Below are 21,667 nucleotides of genomic sequence, written 5' to 3'. Positions count from 1 at the left end.
CTCCGCCTCAGGTATTAAGACGCCCCCGTCTAGAGTCACCTTGATTCGCTTCTCGCCTGAAAAATCATTCTCCTCCGCCCTGCCACGTTTGCCCCCACTGATACATACCAACGCATTCCCACTCCTCTCCCCACCTCCAACTCGTGCCTGCTTCTTCCACTCTCTTTTCTTCCCTCCAACGCTCCCCTCGCTGCCTCCCCCCTCCACCAACTCCCTCTGCCCAGCAGGAGCCCGTGTCTCCGTGTTCTCCCTATACAATTCCATAACGACATCACCCATTATCCCCTGAGATTCAGTCACGAACCCCTCATCAGCTATCGCCCCCGTACCCTCCACAATGTCCCCCTCTCTTCTCCCCTCCTCTTCCCTATCCTCCTCCACAGCATTAACCACTACCACCGCATGCTCCCTCGTCTCACCAGTCCCAACCTGCTCTTCTTGCCTCAACCCAGCCGTGCCCTTCTTGGTTTTCAGATTTAGAGCAATAGCTTGGAGTCGTTCTATCATCAATGATATATCATGCTCAGCTTCCCGTTTTTTCTCATTATCAAAGACTGAGCTCAGGTCCCTTCTTGCTTTCCCCGTACCCGCGCTTTCTCCACGGAGAAGCTCTCAACCATTCCCCGAACTGTAACTCGTCATCCTCATATGGGCCATGTTCACAATCTTTCTCTCCATGTCCCATCACCCCACATCCGTAGCAAAATATGGGTAATCTCTCGTATTTCACATCAAACTGAACGATTTTACTATCTTTCATTGTGATAGGTATCGTGGCTTGCAAAGGCTGCCTGACATCTCGAATAATACGAACACGAATCGCCCTATTTAATTCGCAATTCGAACTCTTATCCGCCTCTAGGAAGGTACCAAGGTTCGCCCCAATTCGTCGCAAATTCGCATCGCTTGATCTTCCCGAGATGGGGAGATCATATACTCTCGACCAAATAGGGAAATGATAGAGAGGAACGTCAGTAACCTTACCTGATTCATTAGGTTCGTTGAAGCACCAAACAAACTTCTCAAAGTGCCAAGGTTGGCCTTCCAAAACCCTAGCCTTGTCTCGTTCCCCTTCGAAGCGGAACACAAAAATCTTTTCCTTAGCATCCACCACATTCCCGGTAATAGGTTTGTTTGGATTCCATAATCGCACCATTGTATCGATAGCCGCTTTCACGTTAATCGGCCTCGACGCCCACAGCTTCCCTACTAACATCGATTTCCCGTTTGATTCAACTGGTTCATCCTCCCAAACGAAACCACCACGATCTCCCCTAAACCCCTCTTCATCCTCAGTCATCGGCCCCTTTCCCTTTCGGTTGGCGTCCCGTATGTTGCTCATCGACTGTACCTGCAAAGAGAAACAAAAGCAAAGAGAAACAACAAAGCCCTCCCTCACGATCGAAGTCGTGAGAAAAGCCCCGAGCGAGAGGAGAAACCCTAAGAGCGATTAGACAGAACCCTAGGAACCCTAGACGATTTTGGATAGTGTCATGACTTATTACTCTTTGGTTATTTCGCGTTTTTAGGTTTTTATAAAATTTTATTTAATTAATTACAATATGTAACTAATTTTTCTATTGGTTGATTTTAAGTTGTGGGCCACTTTAAGCTACTAGCTTCATGAGACTAGTTGCTTAAATCAAGCCATTCTACATGGCCATCTTCAATATTTAGACACTTGATTCCAATTTATAAAATTGTAAGCAAATCCCTAAACTAAACCATTTAACTTGCTCTAATAAAAAATAAGATACAACTTAACCTTCCACCCAAACCACCTGCCCAGTACCCACCCAACACTCCAACTTTGGCGACCCCTGGTCCCCTACTAGACCCAACAATGATGACTCGATCCGAATGACTACATTTGAAAATTTAACGCGAGACCATATATAAAGTAACCCGAAAGTGTGGCTCGAACTTGACTTGATAGACTCGATGTGATCTGATGGACCCAAAGTGACTTATTTCAGGCAAAATGGTGACCTGAAATGACCCAAAACTATTAAAGAAGATATTACAACCCGGCCCGAAAAGACCCGACTTAGAAATGGCCCAACTTAAAAATGACCCAACTTAAAAATGACTCTATAACGATTGAAACTATCAAAAGTGACCCGACTCATACCCGCTTACCTTCGAGCAGCGACTACCGAAAAGCCTGCGTGTATTGTCCCATGCGCGCACAACACACTAGCCATCACATGCATTCTTCATCCCTACTCGAACTCCGTTCGCCGAGGAACCACCCTATGCCCCCCCCCCTTGAACTCCGTCCTGCCGAGGAACCACCATCCCCCCACCACCCCTCTAAATATTACGGAATATTCTATAAACTAATATATTATTACGATACAATTTCAAAACTAATATTTTATTCCATAAATTAGTACTCCCTCATATTTTTTAGATTCATACCATTTGATTAAAATATACTTGACATATATTTAATAAATGATATGTATCTAAATAATGAGAGGGAGTACCAGTGGGCAAATGGATATGTGATAACTCTTTAGTTTATCATTATTATTTTTTCTTCTTTTAATATTTTTGTAGTCTTCGTATCAAAACGAATAGATAACAAAAAATCGCGACGGAGGGAGTACAATAAAATTTCCCAGCACTTTGTCAATTATTCTCAAAAAACATCTAAAAAAGCACCAACTATATTTCATACCTTAAAAATACAATAGAAACAACATCTAATTTAGAATAAAATCTATTAAATAAGGTAACTCTAAATATTATTCCATGAACAAATATATTATTATGATACTATTCTATAAACTAACATATTATTCCATAAATTAATATTTTATTACCATATAACGTAATTTTCCTTAACATTTGGTTGATTATTCTCAAAAGACATCTTCAAAATCACCAACTATATATAATGTCTAATGAAACTCTCCAATTATGCAATTTCAATTTCCAAAACTTAAACAAACAATGTCTAATGAAAATAATCAGAAGTTGAAGATAATCTCTCAGTACTTCATCAAACCAAAACAAAATGTCAAATTACCAAATCACCCTCACTACTTATCAGCATTTGATATATTACAATTATCTACACCTTATCTACATAAAGGTCTTCTCTATGCAAAACCACCTTCATTATCATCAATTGACTCTTTAATAGAAAATCTAAAGCAATCGATGTCGATAGCCCTTGTCGACTTTTACCCGTTAGCGGGGCTCCTCTCGACAGTCAAGTACGACGCTGATCAATCTTCTTGGGTCTACGTAGACCCCGACAAAGGGCCCGGTGCTACACTCATTCATGCTAGTAGCACTGAAGAGTATAAGGTAACAGTAAATGACATTGTCACATGTTATGAAAATAACTCTCGTTTTATATGGTCTTTTTTTGATATGGGTGAGTTGGGAGTAGTCAACCATGATGGTCACACTCGACCACTTTTATCCGTTCAAGTAACGAATCTTGTTGATGGTGTATTTATCGGGTTTACCATGAATCATTCATTAGGAGATGGTACTTCAATATGGCACTTTATTAAAGTCCTGTCAAAAGTATTTATGGGCCAAGGAGACGAAATTGAAAAGCCCATTTTCAAGGCTATGTTTGCTGATGGATATGGGCCGGTTCTTAAACTCCCTTATTCGGAGAGTGAGTCTGTCACCCATTTTGATGTGGATCCTCAATTAAGAGTCCAAGTCTTTCATTTTAGTGTCAGGACCATAGCTATGCTCAAAGCACAATCCAATAATAATAATAATAATAATAATAATAATAATAACAGAATCTCCTCGTTCCAAGCTCTAGCCGCATTTATGTGGTTATCTATTGCTCGGGTCCAAAATTTACCAGGCGAGTCGGATATGCATTGCTGTTTGATTGCAGATACCCGACCTAGGCACGACCCGCCACTACCCGCTACCCACTTTGGGAACTTTGTTCATCTCATAAGTGTAACATCCAAAATGAATGACTTGATGAAAAATGGGCTATGTTGGGCCGCTACATTGCTCCATCAAGGAGTTATGGGCCTTGATGAAAAACAGATTAGGGCTTCTATGAAGGAACTTGCTGAATCACCAAAAGTGTCCTCACCAAAGAAACTTCGTGATGTATTTGGTACTTGCCCAATTGTTTTTACTGGATCAATGAGATTTGATGCTTATGGGGCCGAGTTTGGTCTCGGTAAAGCGGTTATGATCCGTTCCGGGTATTCTACTTGGAGAAATGGGAAGATAGTTGTCGATCCAGGACGTGAAGGTGATGGAAGTGTGGATTTACAAGTATGTCTATTATCTGAGACAATGAATGCTCTCGAGTCAGACAAGGAGTTTATGTCTTACGTATCTTAAACGTCCCTACCCCATATTATATTGTATCAATTATTTGAATAAGTGTCATGTACTCATAAGTGTCATGTAATCATAATTCATGTATTGTATGACGTTTCCAAATTTTGAAAATTTTATCCTTTCAAAAGGATAGCTCTCCGTCGTTTTATGTTATTGTTTTATCTCCAATCAATAAGCCAAATGACTAAATCACCCTGCCATGAAACTCCCAGCCACCGTTGAACTAGTGCCAGGCATCTCTGACTGTAAATGCAATAAAAAGACAAATGTAGATGAGTTTGCTGCTGACTACCACACAAGTCACGTGTTAAGAACAAACAACCAGCTTATGAAATTAACTTAACTGACATTGTCACTGATACAAAATAAAGGGTTTCCATAAACATTAGGACTAGTTTATTTCCTAGGTAATTAATTACTAGTTTATTTTATTTTCTAATTTCAGAATAAGAATAATATGGCAATTGTTCAGCCATATTCGATTTAGAAAAGTCAATTTTAGGAAAAAATTAACTTGTGAAACAAGGCAGCAGTAGGTCGTTTATTTTCTAGTATAGATAAGAGGTCGTTGTATGTTATTTTTGAAATTAATTGAGAATTAATAAAAGTAAAAGCTGTTGCTTTGTTTGGTGTTTAAAATGGGATATTTGCGCAATCTAGACCTATAGATCGAACAATGGTGATTGAATCGCAAGACATATTGCTATCAATTGTGTTAATGTCTGAAACGCATCAAATAATAACGAGGATGGAACGAAACGCGTCGATCCTAGGGTTTGCAGAATTTATAAACACCAAACAAAGCAACAGTTTTTACTTTTATTAATTCTCAATTGATTTCAAATATAACATACAACAACCTCTTATTTATACTAGAAAATAAATGACCTACTGCTGCCTTGTTTCACAAGTTAATTTTTTCCTAAAATAGACTTTCCTAAACCGAATATGGCTGAACAATTGTCATATTATTCTTATTCTGAAATTAAGAAATAAAATAAACTAGTAATTAATTACCTAGGAAATAAACTAATCCTAATGTTTATGGAAACCCTTTATTTTGTATCAGTCACGCGTTACGAAAGTATCTTTGAATTTATATGGTCTTTATTTAATATGGGTGATGACACGAAAATAGTCAACCATGATGGTCATACTAGTCCACTTGTATCGATTTAAGTGACGGATCTTGTTGCTGGGGGGTGTTTATCGAGTTTACCATGAACATGCGGTAGAAGATGGTACTTCATTATGTCACTTTATTAAGACCCCGTATAAAATATTTATGGGCCGAGAGTTTACCATCCCATGCCCACATGAGTCCCCACCCCCCATTCAAACTCCGCACCTCCATCCTACCAAGAAACCACCATATGTCCCCCCTTCATTTGGCGTCGTGTAAGCTGCCAGATGGACTTTGAATAAGATAATAGTTGTATTATTTGGCGCCGTTAAGAGAATAGTTGTATTATTGATTCGTACCTTGATGATAAGGATAGAATATATAATTTAGGTTCTGTTTTGCAAAGCATTTGAGGTAACTTATTTGACCAAAATAGCCTATTTATCTTGAATTTCTGAAGTATAACAAATTAAGGGGTTGTTTGGTTGGTCAAGGAACTTCAACTTCCTAAGAACTTGCACTTCATAGGAAATAAGTTCCATCATCCAATTCGGGTGAATTTGGCAAAATCGTTTAGTTGCTCATGTAAGAATTGAATTCCACCGGAACTTCCAATGACCAAGTTGGCGGGGAGTAGGTAATAGGAATATTTATAATAGTTAGGCCTCAACCATCACCTTAAGGTTTTGGTTGAGATGGTTCATCTATCATGGTATCAGAGCCAGTGTGACCGAAGGTCACAGGTTCAAATCCTGGCAACCTCAAAACTCCTCAAAAACTCGAAGTGGAATTCCAGCACACGGTACGGGGGAGCCGGTGCACAACCAACCACTCTTCAAGCCCAATGGGCATTTGAGTGAGGGAGCGTAATAGGAATATTTATAATAGTTGGGCCTCAACCATCACCTTAAAGTTTTGGTTGAGATGGTTCATCTATCATGGTATCAGAGCCAGTGTGACCGAAGGTCACGAGTTCAAATCCTGGCAACCTCAAAACTCCTCAAAAACTCGAAGTGGAAACTGTTGGGGTTGGTGTCCTTAACAGTTAGTGCAAGGACTTATAAACCTCTAAAAGGATCAAAGGGCATACTTTTGGTATTATTATCAGTTGGTCCACGTTTATCAATAACGGTTGGCTTGCTAGAAAAGTTTGACGTTATTGTCATACAGATGGCGGTGATCAACTGGTCCCTAAAAGTCACACCTATAGGATACGTTCGAGAGACGTGACAGTATGAAAATACAGTCATGTAGATGCCAAATTTGACTAACCAGTTAGTCCGAGTTATTTGACTAGTAGTTAGTCAAAATATGTGATGTTGAGATATTATATTTAATACGGATTAAATATCATGGACTAAGGCGAATTAACCAGTTAATTCGTAAAATTAAATATAAGCGTTTTATATTTAATTAAATGTATATTGAATATAATTATACAATATCGTCTTTGTCGGACATGCATTAATATTTCAACTAACCCGTATAATTAGTTGATGTTTTAATAGCCGATAACCGATGACGATTTATAAAAACCGCGTCATATACATTTAGTCATTGGGTACGGACTACGAGTTAAAATGAAGAGGAAATGGAAAAGCCCATTTCCTCCCCATGGACTCGGTTTGGCCGAGCCAAACATAGACAAAAGGAGAGCTTCTCCTCTTGTCTAACCGAATCGTTCATTAGACAAAATATTAGGGTTTTGAAAGAGCATTCTCCTCTATCGAAACCGAGATCTCTCATCTCAAACAAACTCACATCAGTTCTCCCAATATTGCAAGGCAATCGGAGAACACTATCTAGCACAAGGGCATATCTCGGACAAGTCTTGGGTGCAACAATTAGGAGGGAAACTCGTTTGATTCCTGTTCTTTACGCCGCACAATAAGGACCCGAGGTTGATTTCTTATTCCTTATCGTTTTTATGTTTTATGACAATATTCACATGTAAATTTTACGTTATAGTCCTACAATTAAAGGGGTAGTATACGGATATTAACCCTCAAGTGGTATCAGAGCGAGGCCACGTAAATTTTCTATGTGTTTTTCATAAAACGATTTTGAAACGGTTGTGTTTGTCTCGAAATTCGTGTCTTGTTTACACGGATGTTGCTTAAAACCGTGAGGCAGCAGGTTTTTCATCACGAAAATTTTTTTTGTGTTGCTGCGTTTTTCTTTGTCTCGAAAACCGTGTCCAGTTTACACGGCTAAATTTTTTTTTGAAACCGTGACATGTCTTACACGGTTCTTTCATCTTGTTTATCAATTTGTTTTATGCATATTGTTGTTTTATACGGAGATTATAACAATATGTCAAGTTTTGTCAAATTGTTAAATTGTTTTGATGCGATTTTGATCAAAGTTGGTTTTGTTTTGTCTCGTCAAAACTGTTTCACGAGGGTTTTGTTTTTCAGCCTTGTTTGCATTCGATCGAGCGTATTTCTACTCGATCGAGTGCTCTTTCTGCCTTGTTTTGGTTCGATCGAGTCCTTGCTGTACTCGATCGACCCCTTTCAAAACCCTACTGCTCGATCGAGTTGTCCTCGTACTCGATCGAGCAGATGTGCTAATAAAAGTACTCGATCGACCACCAGTTTAGTCGATCGAGCACTCTCTGCTTGGCACCCTCTCGATCGACTTGCAGTTCAGTCGATCGAGCCCTGTGTGTTCCTCGATCGAGCACCTGTGTCCCTGGATCGAGGGATTTCGTCTTTGACAGCTTTGAAAATTTGTTTCTTTTGATTTAAATTTTCTTTTGGACATAATATGTACTTTATACGGATATAGTACACTCGCTATGATTGTGAAACGGTTCACACACGTACCATTAGGTTATTTTAAAGCGTTTTTAAAGTAACGGATTATAATAGATTAAAATTAAATGATAGAAGCGGTTTTATCACATGAATTTTAATCATTAAAAGGTGGTTTGGATAAATTTAACATAATTACGGAATTATGTCCCGAAAGAATTTGTTTTTAGTTGATGCATTTTTATTTATCGTTAATTTATGAATGCCGTGAATGCCTTTTTACTACGTATTTATTTTAATTTGCAAACGGTTGTAACTTAGTGTGGCCTTAGTAGAACGTGTTACCGTAATGATGGAACACGGTCTTGGTTGTATTTTGAGATCTCGTATCTCCGTTTTGGATTTTTTCACTTGTAATTACAGTTTTTATTAGAATGTAATTAGGTTTATATTTTGTAATTTTAAATTGTAATTTTTGAGAAGACCAAAGACGGAGACCAGATGCTCACTCCCGCTACTTGGATCAAGATGGAACAACAAGACAAGCTTCTTGGGTCCAACGGTGGATTCCAAAGTTGTATTTTGTTCTTTTTATTAGGATAGGCCACACTAGGAAATTTTATTTACGTATTGCATTCAATTATTTATTTTATTGTAACGATAGTATGCATCATATTCCGCCTAAAAACCAAACCACCTAATAATTGCATGAAAACTGACACATATAGAGGTCACGAGTTAGTTTTCTTTGACATTCGTATGTCACACGATCATGTTAAGCCATCACCCAAATTAATTCATTCACGCAGACGCTAGTTATTCGTTCACTTAAAATGAATTATAATTTAGTTGATGGGATCTTCCTCGTATAAACAAAAATTGAGAACAGTCTTTATAGGTCAAACTCCAATGAGTCCCTTCTTCGTCGGTAGGCATACTATGACCCCTTCTACGTCGGGTAAGTTGGAACCGATTGACCTATTTTATCTCAACACTATGGTCACTCGTACGATCCTGTGATCATGGTGGACTATAGATAGGATTTACGGAAATCTATCGACCAAGAGTTCTTCCGGAAGAATTAGCTAAACAGTTGGCTTATCAATTTACAGAAATTGAGTCTTGGGATCACTTGTATCTTTCTTGAGGGAGATCAATTATGCAAGTGCGAGAGTCTACATGTTTAAAATGAATTTTAAAATAGACTTAAATCACCTCGATGAGTTGCTTATTTCGTTTTGTTTTTCTTTCTTTTTCAGTGTAGATCACGATTTTAAACTGCTAAACATCAAATGGCTGGTTCAAGTGATAACCCAATGCCAAGTGCCACATTGGACCGTGAGTCCTGGCTTAGGATCTTCATGAATCAGATGAATCAGTCTACTCGACTGAAGAATGATGGATCCAACTTCGCGGACTGGGAGGCGGCATTACGGAATGCTGCCGCTGCTGACGGGAAGCTCAAATATCTCTTGGAGCCCATCCCGGCAAACCCAGGTCCCACGGCTAGAGCTGCAGAAGTCACCAAGTTTAATGACTTCTGTATGGAAGCGGGTGCGATTAAAAACGTACTCATTTTTGCAATGGAACCCAATTTGCAGAAACGCTTCATAGCCCATGGTGCAAACAAGATTTTCACCACGCTCACTAAGGAATTCTCGAAAGCACCGAGAATCGTGACCTATGAGCATACCACTCGCTTCTTTGATGCGAGACTCCAGAAGGGCCAACCGGTTAGCCCACACATTCTCAGCATGATTGAGAATGTCGAGAAACTGGAGACCTTTAACTGTAACATCAGCGAGAATATTGTTATCGACCGTATTCTTCACTCACTCCACGATGGTTATTCGCAATTTAGAGCGAATTACTATATGAATGATTTGAAGAAAACTCCCCATGAACTGCACTCCCTTCTCGTACAGACCGAGAAGGACATGAAGTCCAGTGGGAGCATGAAACAGGATGTTCTCGTTGTGTCAAATAAAGGGAAGGGTAAGGGCAAAGCTCCGGCAAACCTAGCAGTAGGTAAGGCGAAGTTCAAGAAGTCGGGTTCAGGGAAGAGTGGGCCTGGTGAGTCGAGCACCTCATCAGGCGCGACAAAGAGCAAAATGGATAACATGGAATGCCATCACTGCCACAAGTCTGGGCACTGGAGACGCACATGTCCTGTTTACCATGAGGACATAAAAGCGGGTCGTGTTAAACCTGTTGGTATGTCTTCTTCTTCTACTTTTATTCATATGATTGAGATTAACCACGCAAGTTACGGAACTTGGGTACTTGATACTGGTTGTGGTTCTCATCTGTGTAATCATGTGCAGGGCCTCCGAAATCTCGAACCTCTCGCAAAGGGTGAGGTTGACCTGCGTGTCGGGAATGGAGCAAGAGTGGCTGCCGTCTCGAGGGGAACATATGTGATCCAGCTTCCTAGCGGATTTGAGTTATCATTATATGATTGCTATTATGTTCCTAGTCTTTCGAAAAACATTATTTCAGTTTCTGCACTTGACAAACTCGGATTTTCATTTGTAATTGAGAATAATTCTTGCATTTTCTCTTTACACAATATGATTTATGGCAGGGCAGTCTCCATGAATGGAATTTATGTTTTAGATCAGACCACTGAAATATTACACGTAATGAATAAAAAGTTAAAGGTTGGTGACAAAGATCAAACGTATCTATGGCACTGCCGTATGGGACACATAAATGAGAAACGCGTAAAACAGCTCATTAAACATGGAGCTATCTCGGCCTTTGATTTTCAATCATTTGGCACGTGTGAATCATGTCTCATCGGTAAGATGACTCGTATTTCCTTCAAAGGTGTTGGAATGCGCGCTGCTGACCTATTAGGACTCATACACACGGATGTATGTGGTCCTATGTCAATCACCGCACGAGAAGGCTATAGGTATTTCATCACTTTCACGGACGATTTGAGTAGATATGGCTATGTCTACTTAATGAAGCACAAAAGTGAATCCTTTGAGAAATTCAAGGAATACCAAAATAGGGTACAGAACCTATTAGGTAGAAAGATTAAAACACTGCGTTCAGATCGTGGTGGCGAGTATCTTTCTCACGAGTTTGATCAACACCTAAAGGACTGTGGGATTGCCCTACAGTTAACTCCACCTGGAACACCTCAATTGAATGGTGTGTCCGAACGGAGAAATCGAACACTACTTGATATGGTTCGATCCATGATGAGTCACACGGTTTTACCTGATTCATTATGGGGTTATGCTCTATTGTCAGCCGCTCTAATACTTAACCGAAGTCCGTCTAAAGCTGTTGACAAGACTCCATATGAACTATGGAAGGGAACGGTCCCTAACTTGTCCTTTATACGGGTTTGGGGCTGCGAGGCTTATGTCAAGTGGAGACCTGAAGATAAGCTCGGCCCGCGATCGGTCAAGACATACTTTATAGGTTATCCTAAAGGATCACGTGGTCATTACTTCTATTCGCCAACCGAACAACGTGTTTTTGTTGCGGCTAGTGCGACATTCTTAGAGAAGGAATTTCTCGAGAATGCAAAGAGTGATAGAACCTTCGACCTGTCGGAGATTCCAGAACCAAACACCGAGCAACCATTGGAGGAACCCATTCCTTCAATCCCGCCGCGAATATTCCCGAGGAACCTAGGAGGTCGGGAAGAGTCTCTATTCCTCCGGACAGATACATTGGTATGGTCGAGGAACATGACATAGATGACGTTCTACTCTTAACGAGTAGTGAACCCGCAACCTATAAAGGTGCCGTGACCAGATTCGACTCGAAACTATGGCTTGAGGCCATGCAATCCGAGATGGACTCCATGTATGAGAACAACGTGTGGGATCTTGTTGACTTAACTGCTAAGGTTCGTCCCCTTCAATGCAAATGGCTTTACAAGATAAAGCATTCTGTGGAAGGTCAGCAAGATATCTACAAAGCACGACTAGTTGCTAAAGGTTTCACCCAAGTGCCAGGTTTGCACTACGATGAGATTTTTGCACCCGTAGTCATGCTGCGTTCCATTCGGATTATCTTAGCGATTGCCGCCTTTCATGACTATGAAATTTGGCAAATGGACGTGAAAACCGCCTTCTTAAACGGCTTTTTGGAGGAAGAATTGTACATGGTACAACCCGAAGGTTTTATCGATCCAAAGACATCCTAAGAAAGTGTGCAAGCTTTAGCGTTCCATTTATGGACTTAAGCAAGCATCAAGGAGTTGGAATCATCGCTTCGACCAAGTGATAAAAGAGAATGGATTTACTCGATCGTCGAGGAACCATGTCTATATATCAAGTCGAGTGGGAGCAAGATTGTCTTCCTAATATTGTATGTTGACGACATACTCCTGATTGGGAATGACATACCTCTCTTAACTTCGGTAAAAGTATGGTTGAAGAACCATTTCCAGATGAAAGATCTGGGAGAGGCACAGAGAATTCTAGGCATCCGTATCTATCGAGATAGATCACGACGGATGTTATCTCTCGATCAGAGTCTTACATAGACAAAGTCCTAGAGAGATTCAGTATGACTAACTCCAAGAAGGGGTTCCTTCCTATGTCTCCGGGGTACATCCGAGCCGTCTCGAGGCACCGAGAGACACCGGAAGAGAAAGAGCGCATGACACGGATTCCTTATGCTTCGGCTATAGGATCAATCATGTATGCCATGATATGCACACGTCCGACGTGGCATATGCATTGAGTATGACAAGTCGATTCCAACAAAGATCCAGGTGAACCACATTGGCTGGCTCAAAGAACATTCTTAAGTACCTACGGAGGACTAAAGATTGGGCATTGACTTATGGAGGCTCTCAAACGCTATGCGCAACCGGTTCTGTGCAGATGCTAGCTTCCAAACGGATCGAGATGACTCGAAATCTCGGTCCGGATTCGTTTTTACTCTTAATGGCGCGCTGCCGTCGCCACCGGGAAGAGTTCGAAACAAATCTGCATAAAAGAGATTCTACGACTGAGTCCGAGTACTATGCCGCGTCCGAAGCAACAAAGGAAGCGATATGGATGCGTCAATTCTTACATGGGCTCTCTCGTAGTGCCTAGTTCGAATGACCCGATCACCATCTATTGCGACAATAGTGGTGCCATCTTCCAAGCTAAGGAGCCTAAGTCTAGCAACAAGTCTAGACATGTACAACGGAAAGCTCATCTAATCCGGGATTACGTGGAGCAAAAGACAGTAGTGATAGAAAAGATTGCTACAGATGATAACATAGCAGATCCTCTCACTAAAGCATTACGACAAGATAAGCATGAAGGGCATGTTAATTCCATGGGAATTAAACGTGTTCCTAAGTTGTAGTACTCTTTTATGGATCAGATTCATTCTCCTTTGTACTCTATACGACATCATCGTTTTGATATTTTATATATATATATTTTGTTTTTCATGTGGAATTGTACGACGATTTTGAACACCACAAAGTGAACTGAACAAACATCATATATTGTTAGTCCTTAATTGCCCACATGAGCTGATAACTCTGGCAATTATTTTGTGACGTTGGTTGATGGTGGGTTCAACGAGCCATAAGTCAACCGGTTGACTGACCAATCACAGAGGCGATTTATACGGATATTTCGTAGGACACCATTGTGACATCGACGTGGAGTCCTAAATGTTTTATAACATTCGTTGCCCGGTCGTGGATAGGACCTCCATAGTGATTCTAAGAGTCGAATCTCTTGACTATCGACTGTCTCTTGAGACTACGGCAGATTTTGGGTGACTTTGGTTTCTTTCTCACGGTCATCCGTAACAGGGGGCCAAGTAGATTGTTTCTGGGTCATTTCATGCTGTGCTTAGATCGGAAGGAGTCGAGTTGAAGGAAATATTCAGCCTTTATCGTACTCGATATTTCTAAGGGCCACTCGAGGAGTCAGAATCGAAATGCATGGCCATGCTCGGATACGGATTCGTTTTATCAGTTAAGTTACTCTCTAGTCGGGGAAACCACTCTAGATACAGATCGATTGTAAAATACGACCTTTGTGGATCCAGATCTGCAAATTGTTTTACATTGAGTGGGAGAAATTTTAAATGAATATGAGAATCGGTTATCGCACATACACTTGTTCGGACAAGTGGGAGTTTGTTGGAGCTTGTGTCCTCCAGTTAGTGCGGATAACGTCATTGCACATACACTTGTACGGACAAGTGGGAGCTTGTTGGGGTTGGTGTCCTTAACAGTTAGTGCAAGGACTTATAAACCTCTAAAAGGATCAAAGGGCATACTTTTGGTATTATTATCAGTTGGTCCACGTTTATCAATAACGGTTGGCTTGCTAGAAAAGTTTGACGTTATTGTCATACAGATGGCGGTGATCAACTGGTCCCTAAAAGTCACACCTATAGGATACGTTCGAGAGACGTGACAGTATGAAAATACAGTCATGTAGATGCCAAATTTGACTAACCAGTTAGTCCGAGTTATTTGACTAGTAGTTAGTCAAAATATGTGATGTTGAGATATTATATTTAATACGGATTAAATATCATGGACTAAGGCGAATTAACCAGTTAATTCGTAAAATTAAATATAAGCGTTTTATATTTAATTAAATGTATATTGAATATAATTATACAATATCGTCTTTGTCGGACATGCATTAATATTTCAACTAACCCGTATAATTAGTTGATGTTTTAATAGCCGATAACCGATGACGATTTATAAAAACCGCGTCATATACATTTAGTCATTGGGTACGGACTACGAGTTAAAATGAAGAGGAAATGGAAAAGCCCATTTCCTCCCCATGGACTCGGTTTGGCCGAGCCAAACATAGACAAAAGGAGAGCTTCTCCTCTTGTCTAACCGAATCGTTCATTAGACAAAATATTAGGGTTTTGAAAGAGCATTCTCCTCTATCGAAACCGAGATCTCTCATCTCAAACAAACTCACATCAGTTCTCCCAATATTGCAAGGCAATCGGAGAACACTATCTAGCACAAGGGCATATCTCGGACAAGTCTTGGGTGCAACAATTAGGAGGGAAACTCGTTTGATTCCTGTTCTTTACGCCGCACAATAAGGACCCGAGGTTGATTTCTTATTCCTTATCGTTTTTATGTTTTATGACAATATTCACATGTAAATTTTACGTTATAGTCCTACAATTAAAGGGGTAGTATACGGATATTAACCTTTAAATTCACATGTAAAGTGACTATGGTGGACTATAGATAGGATTTACAGAAATCTATCGACCAAGAGTTCTTCCGGAAGAATTAGCTAAACAGTTGGCTTATCAATTTACAGAAATTGAGTCTTGGGATCACTTGTATCTTTCTTGAGGGAGATCAATTATGCAAGTGCAAGAGTCTACATGTTTAGAATGAATTTTAAAATAGACTTAAATCACCTCGATGAGTTGCTTATTTCGTTTTGTTTTTCTTTCTTTTTCAGTGTAGATCACGATTTTAAACTGCTTAACAACAAATGGCTGGTTCAAGTGATAACCCAATGCCAAGTGCCACATTGGACCGTGAGTCCCGGCTTAGGATCTTCATGAGTCGGATGAATCGGTCTACCCGATCAAGAATGACGGATCCAACTTCGCGGACTGGAGGCGGATTTCGGAATGCCGCCGCCGCCGACGGAAGCTCGGATATCTGCTTGAGCCCATGCCGTTAAACCCAGGCCCCACGGCTGGAATTAACGAAATCAACGAGTATAACGATTTCGCTTTAGAAGTCAAAAGCGGTAAAGAACGTACTCATTTTTGCAATGGAACCCAATTTGCAGAAACGCTTCATAGCCCAAGGTGCAAACAAGATTTTCACCACGCTCACTAAGGAATTCTCGAAAGCACCGAGAATCGTGACCTATGAGCATACCACTCGCTTCTTTGATGCGAGACTCCCGAAAGGGCCAACCGGTTAGCCCACACATTCTCAAAGATGATTGAGAATGTCGAGAAACTGGAGACCTTTAATTGTAACATCAGTGAGAATATTGTTATCGACCGTATTCTTCATTCACTCCACGATGGTTATTCGCAATTCAGAGCGAATTACTATATGAATGATTTGAAGAAAACTCCCCATGAATTGCACTCCCTCCTCGTACAGACCGAGAAGGACATGAAGTTCAGTGGGAGCTCGAAACAGGATGTTCTCGTTGTGTCAAACAAAGGGAAAGGTAAGGGCAAAGCTCCGGCAAACCTAACAGTAGGTAAGGCGAAGTTCAAGAAGTCAGGTTCAGGGAAGAGTGGTCCTGGTGAGGCGAGCAACTCATCAGGCATGACAAAGGGCAAGAGTGAAAACATGGAATGCCATCATTGCCACAAGACTGGGCATTGGAGACGCACATGTCCTGTTTATCATGAGGACTTAAAGGCAGGTCGTGTTAAACCTGTTGGTATGTCTTCTCTCTCTTCTACTTTTATTCATATGATTGAGATTAACCACGCAAGTTACGGAACTTGGGTACTTGATACTGGTTGTGGTTCTCATCTGTGTAATCATGTGCAGGGGCTCCGAAACATCGAACCCCTCGTAAAGGGTGAGGTGGACCTGCGTGTTGGAAATGGAGCAAGAGTAGCTGCCATCTCGAAGGGGACATATGTGATCCAGCTTCCTAGCGGATTTGAGTTGTCTTTATTTGACTGCTATTATGTTCCTAGTCTTTCGAAAAACATTATTTCAGTTTCTGCGCTTGATAAACTTGGTTTTTCATTTGTAATAGAAAATAATTCTTGCATTTTCTCATTACACGATATGATTTACGGCAAGGCAGTCTCCATGAACGGAATTTATGTTTTAGATCAGACCTCGGAAATATTACACGTAATGAATAAAAAGTTAAAGGTTGGTGACAAAGATCAAACGTATCTATGGCACTGCCGTATGGGACACATTAATGAGAAACGCGTAAAACAGCTCATCAAACATGGAGCTATCTCGGCCTTTGATTTTCAATCATTTGGCACGTGTGAATCATGTCTCATCGGTAAGATGACTCGTATTTCCTTCAAAGGTGTTGGAATGCGCGCTGCTGACCTATTAGGACTCATACACACGGATGTATGTGGCCCTATGTCAATCACCGCACGAGAAGGCTATAGGTATTTCATCACTTTCACGGACGATTTGAGTAGATATGGCTATGTCTACTTAATGAAGCACAAAAGTGAATCCTTTGAGAAATTCAAGGAATACCAAAATAGGGTACAGAACCTATTAGGTAGAAAGATTAAAACACTGCGTTCGGATCGTGGTGGCGAGTATCTTTCTCACGAGTTTGATCAACACCTAAAGGACTGTGGGATTGCCCTACAGTTAACTCCACCTGGAACACCTCAATTGAATGGTGTGTCCGAACGGAGAAATCGAACACTACTTGATATGGTTCGATCCATGATGAGTCACACGGTTTTACCTGATTCATTATGGGGTTATGCTCTTTTGTCAGCCGCTCTAATACTTAACCGAAGTCCGTCTAAAGCTGTTGACAAGACTCCATATGAACTATGGAAGGGAACGGTCCCTAACTTGTCCTTTATACGGGTTTGGGGCTGCGAGGCTTATGTCAAGTGGAGACCTGAAGATAAGCTCGGCCCGCGATCGGTCAAGACATACTTTATAGGTTATCCTAAAGGATCACGTGGTCATTACTTCTATTCGCCAACCGAACAACGTGTTTTTGTTGCGGCTAGTGCGACATTCTTAGAAAAGGAATTTCTCGAGAATGCAAAGAGTGATAGAACCTTCGACCTGTCGGAGATTCCAGAACCAAACACCGAGCAACCATTGGAGGAACCTATTCCTTCAATCCCTACTGCGGTGAATATTCCCGAGGAACCTAGGAGGTCGGGAAGAGTCTCTATTCCTCCGGACAGATACATTGGTATGGTCGAGGAACATGACATAGATGACGTTCTACTCTTAACGAGTAGTGAACCCGCAACCTATAAAGGTGCCGTGACCGTTCCGACTCGAAACTATGGCTTGAGGCCATGCAATCCGAGATGGACTCCATGTATGAGAACAACGTGTGGGATCTTGTTGACTTACCCGCTAAGGTTCGTCCCCTTCAATGCAAATGGCTTTACAAGATAAAGCATTCTGTGGAAGGTCAAGAAGATATCTACAAAGCACGACTAGTTGCTAAAGGTTTCACCCAAGTGCCAGGTTTGCACTACGATGAGATTTTTGCACCCGTAGTTATGCTGCGTTCCATTCGGATTATCTTAGCGATTGCCGCTTTTCATGACTATGAAATTTGGCAAATGGACGTAAAAACCGCCTTCTTAAACGGCTTTTTGGAGGAAGAGTTGTACATGGTACAACCCGAAGGTTTTATCGATCCAAAGACATCCTAAGAAAGTGTGCAAGCTTAAGCGTTCCATTTATGGACTTAAGCAAGCATCAAGGAGTTGGAATCATCGCTTCGACCAAGTGATAAAAGACAATGGATTCACTCGATCGGTCGAGGAACCATGTCTATATATCAAGTCGAGTGGGAGCAAGATTGTCTTCCTAATATTGTATGTTGACGACATACTCCTGATTGGGAATGACATACCTCTCTTAACTTCGGTAAAAGTATGGTTGAAAAACCATTTCCAGATGAAAGATCCGGGAGAGGCACAAAGAATTCTAGGCATCCGTATCTATCGAGATAGATCACGACGGATGTTATCTCTCGATCAGAGTCTTACATAGACAAAGTCCTAGAGAGATTCAAAGATGACTAACTCCAAGAAGGGGTTCCTTCCTATGGCTCCGGGGTGCATCCGAGCCAGTCTCGTGCACCGTAGACACACGGAAGAGAAAGAGCGCATGACACGGATTCCTTATGCTTCGGCTATAGGATCAATCATGTATGCCATGATATGCACACGTCGGGACGTGGCATATGCATTGAGTATGACAAGTCGATTCCAACAAAGAACCAGGTGAACCACATTGGTTGGCTGTCAAGAACATTCTTAAGTACCTACGAAGGACTAAAGATTGGGCATTGACTTATGGAGGCTCTCAAACGCTATGCGCAACCTAATTTCTGCAGATGCTAGCTTCCAAACGGATCGAGATGACTCGAAATCTCAGTCTGGATTCGTTTTTACTCTTAATGGCGCTGCCGTCAGCTGGAAGAGTTCGAAACAAACTGTTACAGCAGATTCTACGACTGAGTCCGAGTACTATGCCGCGTCTGAAGCAACAAAGGAAGCGATATGGATGCGTCAATTCTTACATGGGCTCTCTGTAGTGCCTAGTTCGAATGACCCGATCACCATCTATTGCGACAATAATGGTGCCATCTTCCAGGCTAAGGAGCCGAAGTCTAGCAACAAATCTAGGCATGTACAACGGAAAGCTCATCTAATCCGGGATTACGTGGAGCAAAAGGAAGTAGTGATAGAAAAGATTGCTACTGACAATAACATAGCAGATCCTCTCACTAAAGCATTACGACAAGATAAGCATGAAGGGCACGTCAATTCCATGGGAATAAAACGTGTTCCTAAGTTGTAGTACTCTTTGATGGATCAGATTCATTCGCTTTTGTACTCTATACAACATCATCGTTTTGATATTTTATATATATTTTGTTTTTTTCATGTGGAATTGTACGACAATTTTGAACACCACAAAGTGAACTGAACAAACATCATATCTTGTTAGTCCTTATTTGCCCACATGAGCTGATAACTCTGGCAATTATTCTGTGACGTTGGTTGATGGTGGGTTCAACGAGCCATAAGTCAACCGGTTGACTGACCAATCACAGAGGCGATTTATACGGATATTTCGTAGGACACTATTGTGACATCGACGTGGAGTCCTAAATGTTTTATAACATTCGTTGCCCGGTCGTGGATAGGACCTCCATAGTGATTCTAAGAGTCGAATCTCTTGACTATCGACTGTCTCTTGAGACTACGGCAGATTTTGGGTGACTTTGGTTTCTTTCTCACGGTCATCCGTAACAGGGGGCCAAGTAGATTGTTTCGGTCATTTCATGCTTTGTGCTTAGATCGGAAGGAGTCGAGTTGAAGGAAATATTCAGCCTTTATCAGGTACTCGATATTTCTCGGGCCACTCGAGGAGTCAGAATCGAAATGCATGGCCATGCTCGGATACGGATTCGTTTTATCGGTTAAGTTACTCTCTAGTCGGGGAAACCACTCTAGATACAGATCGATTGTAAAATACGACCTTTGTGGATCCAGATCTGCAAATTGTTTTACATTGAGTGGGAGAGATTTTAAATGAATATGAGAATCGGTTATCGCACATACACTTGTACGGACAAGTGGGAGTTTGTTGGAGCTTGTGTCCTCCAGTTAGTGCGGATAACGTCATTGCACATGCACTTGTACGGACAAGTGGGAGCTTGTTGGGGTTGGTGTCCTTAACAGTTAGTGCAAGGACTTATAAACCTCTAAAAGGATCAAAGGGCATACTTTGGTATTATTATCAATTGATCCACGTTTATCAATAACGGTTGGCTTGCTAGATAAGTTTGACGTTATTGTCATACTGATGGCGGTGATCAACTGGTCCCTAAAAGTCACACCTATAGGATACGTTCGAGAGATGTGACGGTATGAAAATACTTGTCATGTAGATGCAAAATTGACTAACCAGTTAGTCCGAGTTATTTGACTAAGTAATTAGTCAAATATGTGATGTTGAGATATTATATTTAATACGGATTAAATATCATGGGCTAAGGCGAATTAACCAGTTAATTCGTAAAATTAAATATACGTGATTTATATTTAATTAAATGTATATTAAAATAATTATACAATACTTTTTTTTGTCGGACACGTATTAATAATTCAGACTAACCCGAATTATTAGTGATGCCTTAATTTCGATAACGATATCAGTTTATAATCGGACCACGTCATATACACTTAGCGAGTGATGGACCGGACCGCGAGTTTAAGTGAAGAGAAATTGAAAAGCCCATATGGGCTCCTCTCACTCGGTTTGGCCGAGAATCACCAAGACAAAAGGAGAGCTTTCTCCTCTTGTCTAACCTAATTCATTCTTGCTAAAAATTTAGGGTTTCGAAGAGCATTCTTCTCTGTAGAAACCGAGATCTCACATCTCAAGCAAAACACACATCAGTTCTCCCTATATTGCAAGGCAATCGGAGAACACTGTTCTAGCACAAGGGCATATCTCGGACAAAGTCTTGGGTGCAACGGTTAGGAGGAAATCGCTTAGATTTCTTTCTTACGCCGAATTTAAAGGACCCGAGGTTGATTTCTATACACTTATCGTTTCTATTATCTTTATCGTTTTATGACTATAAATTGCATGTTTAAATTTACGTTATAGTCCTGCAATTTAAGGGTAGTATACATGCAATTTATAGTCATAAAACGATAAATACAAGGAAACGATAAGGAACAAGAAATAACCTCGGGTCCTTGTTTGAACGGCGTAAAGAAC

General features: G+C 40.9%; 2 protein-coding genes across 2 annotated transcripts; one reads left to right on the top strand and one right to left on the bottom strand.

Moving 5' to 3' along the window:
- Positions 1-547: 547 nt before the first annotated feature.
- LOC141653895 (uncharacterized) lies at positions 548-1,300 on the bottom strand. Its single transcript, XM_074461762.1, has one exon. It carries the CDS (start codon positions 1,298-1,300, stop codon positions 548-550), a length of 753 nt encoding a protein of 250 aa, XP_074317863.1.
- Positions 1,301-2,958: 1,658 nt separating this feature from the next.
- On the top strand, positions 2,959-4,341 carry LOC141653894 (putative acetyltransferase At3g50280). The gene has a single exon (XM_074461761.1). It carries the CDS (start codon positions 2,959-2,961, stop codon positions 4,339-4,341), a length of 1,383 nt encoding a protein of 460 aa, XP_074317862.1.
- Positions 4,342-21,667: the final 17,326 nt, after the last annotated feature.

Source organism: Silene latifolia, chromosome 4 (genome assembly GCF_048544455.1).
Source record: "Silene latifolia isolate original U9 population chromosome 4, ASM4854445v1, whole genome shotgun sequence".
Lineage (NCBI taxonomy): Eukaryota > Viridiplantae > Streptophyta > Magnoliopsida > Caryophyllales > Caryophyllaceae > Silene > Silene latifolia.
Note: the sequence above shows the minus strand (reverse complement) of the source record. Positions and strands in the feature narration are given on the sequence as shown.

What these genes read in the sequence shown, in the direction of transcription:
- LOC141653895 (XM_074461762.1), bottom strand. Translation starts at nt 1,300, where the DNA reads ATGACTGAGGATGAAGAGGGGTTTAGGGGAGATCGTGGTGGTTTCGTT.
- LOC141653894 (XM_074461761.1), top strand. Translation starts at nt 2,959, where the DNA reads ATGTCTAATGAAAATAATCAGAAGTTGAAGATAATCTCTCAGTACTTC.